The sequence below is a fragment of the Toxotes jaculatrix genome, chromosome 10 (genome assembly GCF_017976425.1).
Source record: "Toxotes jaculatrix isolate fToxJac2 chromosome 10, fToxJac2.pri, whole genome shotgun sequence".
In the NCBI taxonomy this organism is placed as follows: domain Eukaryota; kingdom Metazoa; phylum Chordata; class Actinopteri; family Toxotidae; genus Toxotes; species Toxotes jaculatrix.
The window spans coordinates 11,563,654-11,569,824 of NC_054403.1; the positions used below are offsets into that span (position 1 = coordinate 11,563,654).

Consider the following 6,171-nt stretch of genomic DNA (forward strand, 5'->3'; position numbering starts at 1 on the left):
GTCATGCTTTTATGCGGTGTGAAAGTGTCACACAAGAAAATCCACAAACTCCATCCCATAAAAATTTTCCTATGGCAACTCAAGTCTTGTTTTGGTCTCCCCACGCTGATTCAGGATCTTTATGAAATGAAACGTTTTTGGCTCATATAATGAGTCCATCGTTGAGACACTTGAAGACAGGATAGGCCCTGTGTTTTCCCACTGGTTGCTCAGCTGTTGCCCATAGTGACAATGACAGTAAACAGGCAGGGATGACAGCAAGTGACAGCGTGGCCAGACCACAGGAAATGCCTCTCATCCCCTGTTTCACTTCTCTTTCTGGATGAGAGCTACAGTTGGTTGCGAGCCACAATTATGGGAATCAAAAACAGGGCAATAACTCAGGTTCTGTTTTCAGACCTCAATTTCAGCATTTTGTCACTCTCAGTCCACAACAGAAACTCTTACATGGATGTCTTATTATTCTAGGAGGACATTTGCATTGATAAATGTCATCACTGAGAGAACAGGAATTTTTGTGTACTTTAAATGCACATTTTGGGTTCATACATGGTCTTTTTGCTGGTTATCATGACCATGGAAAAAAAAAAGATTAATGCGTTTGGCCATCTGAACTTTCTGTAATGTGTTGATGCAACATTTTGGAAACCAATATGCCAGATACAAGTAGCGAGCAGGGAATACTTGAAGAAACGGGTAATCTAATCAGACAAATCAACATTTTCTGCTTCATGGCAATGAAGAGTTGCTTCACCAGACCATTACAGTACTAGCTGCCTCTATTCACCTCTTCATCAGGTGTCTAATTTCTTTCCCAACCTCCTGCACGTAAGTTCTTCACTTCATGATTCAGGGGAAGACGCATTTACAGCGAGGACAAAATGTTTGGGTACAGACTGTTTTCAGAGCCCGTTTGACCCTACTCCCGTGTATAGTGTGTAACATTCCTGCTTTGTGGCAATGTGCCTCACAGTTGACTCATCTCACAGGAGTGTGAGGTTAAACCGGCTGGAGAGTTTTTGCACTCTGTTGTGATTGGTTAAGTTTCTGTCCTTTGAGCTTCCCCTCCCCCTCTTCCTTTCTCACATAACACATCCATTTAAAACACAGGACCAAAACAGTATAAATGTGGATTCACCAGGGCTGAAAGCCCTCACTTGTCAGGTTACACTAAAGTGAGAATGACATCATGGCCTATATGTCAACCTGATCTTCTGGAGGAATATACAGCTTGAAACTCTTACATACAAGATCCCAGTTTTTGTTATAAGTAGTAAATACAAATGGATTTGATGTTGAGGACAGTGGCAAAACATACATTTATCAAAATGTAACTAATGAAGCATTGTGGAGCTGAAACCGAAACAGGATTTTGAATGGAGGGCAGTGTTGCAACACTACCTGTTTTTAAGTCTGCTTAGTAAACATTTGTTTCACAACAAAACAACCCTGGCATGCCTCTGCTTTGCGGTTTCAAGACACAAACATGTTAACACGCCCTTCTGTCAGCAGACGCTTGTTATCTGTCAATAATAATCCTCCTGGTTCCTTATTATGAGACAGGAGTGTTGTCCACTTTGAGTCAGCAAACCACACACAACAAACCAAAAGGGTTTCCCAGGGTAATTGCAATTATGTTTGCTTTTTGAAATATGCAATCGTTTTGGGAAAACCACCCCATCCATCTGTTTCAATTAGATCATAAATGAAACGCAATTTATAGGTCAGGAGATATCCCTCTGCTGTTGTCTTCCTGGTAGACCAGTGTTTTGTTTCTCAACATGTGGAAATTTACTGGACTTCAGATTTCTATACAGTGATTAACTTTTATGGTCAGCCTTTGCTCTCGGGGCATTGAACACTATGTACCTCTGACTAATAAAAACAAAGAATAAACTTTTATGGCACCTGTGGCAGATATTTACTTATTATCTTGTCATTTGTCAACTCTCAGGTGAAGAGGCAAAATTGAAATCTAATTAAACCCTAACATCATGGAAAATTTAGCAAATTCCTTATTTGCCGACATGCAGATACTTAACACAAACACTTAAAATTAAAAGACATATGACTAATTATTATTAAGTATGATAAAAGTATATTAACGATAATGATTGTAAACCTTAATTGGATCAGGATGTGACTAAATTTTAACATCAATAAATATATAACTCATCCATTCTTATTAACCTAGTATTTAAATTCACTGGGCCATTTTTTTAGTAACTTCAACCAGAAAATTCTATTGACATGGCTGGTATGACTTTGTGGAAACTGGTAGAAAAAGAAAAACAACAACAACAACAAAAAAAACAAAACAAAACAAAACAAAACAAAACAAAACAAAACAAAACAAAACAAAACAAAAAAAACAGAGTGAAGTTCTGAGATCATCAAGGGTATGACTTATCATCCAGTAGTCATCTAGTAGGCCCTGCCCAGGATCTTCTCATGACTAGATAAAGAAATTGAAACTGTCTTTTAGGTGTTGAACCAGAAACTCCTGAAAATATGGGTGTGAAGGAAGAAAGGCAAGAAAGAAAAGAGTGAGAAAATAAATAAAAACACAGCAAAGGTAGCCCTCGTACACAGCGAAAACCGGCCTGCCATCGCGCGCCCGCGTACGTGCGCTGCGCCTGTACAGAAATGTCCCGCATGTGCGCGAGCCCCGTTGTGCCCCTCCGCACACGGGGCGGAACGATGACGTCCGCAGATCTGGCAAGAGGCCAGGAGGGGCGGCCCCTGACGTCAGCGCTCTGTCATTTACAAACAGGGGAGCTATGTATAAAAGCTTTTCAATGCGCTGAGGGGCAGAAGCTACTCACTGTAAAGTTCATTATACTAAACTTTTAAAGAAGAACCGCGACTACTGGATACACTCGAGAAGAGGAAAGGACCAGCTTCGATAGTCTTAAAAAGTTTTTGTTTCTCGTTGGTCTGCCTGCTTTTTTTTTTTTTCGTTAAACGGAACAAAGGACTCGACCCTTCAAATAAGCTATAACTTTGGAAGAAAGCCTTTTTTTTTTTAAAACAACCTAAACTTCTGTTTTCCTGCCATACACGCTTTATGTATTTGGATTTAATACTTTTACCCCGCCGTCCTACTATGGTCATAATGGAGGTCCCCACCATCGACTGTGCGTCCCTGCGTGGTTTGTTGGACGGCGACGTTCCGGGCTGCCTACTGCTGGACTGCCGCTCCTTTCTGTCATTCAACTCGTCCCATATATCGGGCTCCACCAACGTGCGCTTCAGCACCATAGTGCGAAGAAGAGCCAGGGGGGGTCTAGGACTTGAGCACATCGTCCCCAACGAGGACACCAGGAACAGGCTCCTGTCCGGAAAGTACCCGTCCGTGGTGCTGCTTGACGATCGCAGTTTGGACTTAAGCCAGGCGAAGAAAGACGGGACTTTGATGCTTGCTGTTACGGCACTGTGTCGCGCTCCCTGCGGAGCCAGTGTTTTTATTCTTCAAGGTGAGTTAAAAAAAAAAAAAAAGTGGGTTCCACTGTGTAAAAGAGCCCCACACAATTGTTTTACTGTATCCTAACAACGGGGCAACAAATGCGGATTACAGCTGTCACCATACCAGCTGGTGCTGGGAGTAAACAGTGTTCCAAAATAGCCCCATGAGCAGTTGTCACCTTTTTGGAGACCCATATATAAATGTAGATGTGTCCAAGTGCTGTCCTGTGATCTGACCTTGCTGCCTTTTCCCCCCTTTTGTAGGCGGATTTGAGGCATTTTCCACAGAGTATCCAGAGATGTGCACCAAACCCTCCCCTCCACAGGGGCTCAGTTTGCCCCTGAGCTCCAGCCACCCTGAGAGTGCAGACCCAAGCTGTAGTCCATGCAATACCCCCTTATATGATCAGGTTTGTGTCTGTTTATTTTGTATGGTCAAAGATGGACCAGACAAGACACTATTCCATGTCCTGATGTTCTGTTATGGAGCTAAGTTGACTAAACAGGTTGTTTTGTTTATTTATCCTCTGTCTAGGGGGGTCCTGTGGAGATTTTGCCTTTCTTGTACCTTGGCAGTGCTTACCATGCCTCCAGAAAAGACATGCTGGACATGCTGGGAATCACTGCTTTAATCAACGTCTCTGCCAACTGCCCCAACCACTTTGAGGACTCCTTCCTCTATAAGAGCATCCCCGTTGAGGACAACCACAAAGCCGATATCAGCTCCTGGTTCAATGAGGCAATCGAATTTATCGGTGAGAACATCCACTGTTTTTACACCTTTCACAATCCGTCAACTGCCAAATGTGAGGGCCTATCACAGCTGTTACCTCCTGAGCCGGTTAATGGCAAGCAACACAAACACCCAGCCCCCCTCTTCCTTCACTTCACTCTTTGACTCCCGGATTTAAATTTTAAAAAGTTCCCTCCAAAACGGACCAGCTGGCTTGGCACAGGCTCCCCACTCCACCACAATAGTGGTTACATCATTGCCTCCTTTTAATGAATCGCGAGGCAGCGGCCCCCAAACTAGTTTTGTAGTGAGTAGGATGGCTGGGTTTGAATAGCTCCCTCCACGCCATTCTTTGTTCTGGCTGAACAAAAGGCAATTTCTCCTCACTCACTGTCGGCCTTCCTCCCAGATCAATACCCCCAGCAGGGGTCTGCTCCTTTCCTTTGTCCATTCACACTGCCTCCTTTGGGAATAACCCCCACAGGCTCACACCCTGCACCCCTATTAACAGTGTTCCTGTGTCTTAATGGGCGCCGTTGAATTTAAATAGCAACTGAAAGTGTTGCAGAGACTTTTGTGTTTGTGGTTTCCTGTGACAGGCAGTGTTGTAACCTGGATCTTAGATTTTATCACCTCAAAGGTATTTACGGTGCACTAATCTGGCTTTCTCCTCTCTTTCCCCACAGACTCAGTGAGAAACAATGGAGGCCGCGTATTTGTGCACTGTCAAGCAGGCATCTCTCGCTCCGCCACCATTTGCCTTGCCTACCTCATGCGGACCAACCGCGTGAAGCTGGACGAGGCCTTTGAGTTTGTCAAACAGCGCCGCAGCATCATCTCCCCCAACTTCAGCTTCATGGGTCAGCTCCTCCAGTTTGAGTCCCAGGTCCTGGCGTCGTCCACATGCTCCTCAGAGGCAGGAAGTCCAGCTATCGGCAACAGCAGCACAGTCTTCAATTTCCCTGTTTCCATCCCTGTACACACCTCAGCTGGTCAGCTCTCATTCCTCCACAGTCCCATCACCACCTCTCCCAGCTGCTGAGGAAGGCGTGGGCAACACTGACATTGTTTGGACTTGAACTGCACCTCATGAGTGACTCTACACAGAGCACTGCACAAAACACAATTCTCAATTATGATCCATTTTGTGGTGATACTGGTATCACTAGATAGAATGGGAGCTATTGTTTGGGGTCAGAACATTTGACTGATCTGCTGGCCACGTTTCTGTAGGTCAGCCTCATCATTTCAAGGGGAGATTTTATAACTACCAGTAGGCAGTATTGATGTTCAACCTCCTAAATGTGAAAGTCATCCACAGTTTAAAAAAAAATTCTGGATGACTTGGGAAATGGCTGAAAGGATATTATAAAAAATTATAAATATCTGAATATTCTTTATTTGGAGGACTTTTTTTTATGAAGGCAACTGCTTTTGATAATCATAACAAAAAACTAAAAACTAAACAAAATGGAGAGGGCTAACAGTTGTCTCAGGAATGTTGACATTTCCTCTCAAATGTCCAGTTTGCTTTCTGTACTGGTTAAAGAAAGCAATGTAAATCTGTTGTGCAAAATGACCTGGGAGTTACTCCTTCATTTGACGAACAATGAATGTATACCCCCTCTTTTCAGTGTAGATGTGGCAGAAATCTTCATGTTCAGTTTGACAGTTGAGTGGGGTTTCCAACTCAAGCGCAAACACCTGCCTTTCAAGACATCATCAGACCTTGACGATCCTGACACATCGGGGAAACTGACCATTAAATACCTCATGTTTCTGTACTGTGTACTGCGGCGCTGAGGCAGACAGAACCCCAAAAACTACTAAAACGGGGCCACGTGGTCTTCAGTGACTGCAATCTGACATATTTATTGAACTAAAGTAATATATTTCTTTATCATATCTATTTTTGCATATGTTTGTTTAAATGTTGTTTTATACCACTGAATAAATCTCATCTGACTTTTGTA

General features: G+C 43.3%; 1 protein-coding gene across 1 annotated transcript; it reads left to right on the forward strand.

The window, feature by feature from the left end:
* The first annotated feature begins 2,809 nt into the window (after positions 1 to 2,809).
* Positions 2,810 to 6,171, forward strand: dusp1 (dual specificity phosphatase 1). Its single transcript, XM_041048375.1, has 4 exons — positions 2,810 to 3,476; positions 3,730 to 3,875; positions 4,001 to 4,220; positions 4,885 to 6,171. The coding sequence occupies exons 1-4, from the start codon at positions 3,068 to 3,070 to the stop codon at positions 5,238 to 5,240; spliced, it is 1,131 nt and encodes a 376-aa protein (XP_040904309.1). The 5' UTR covers positions 2,810 to 3,067; the 3' UTR covers positions 5,241 to 6,171.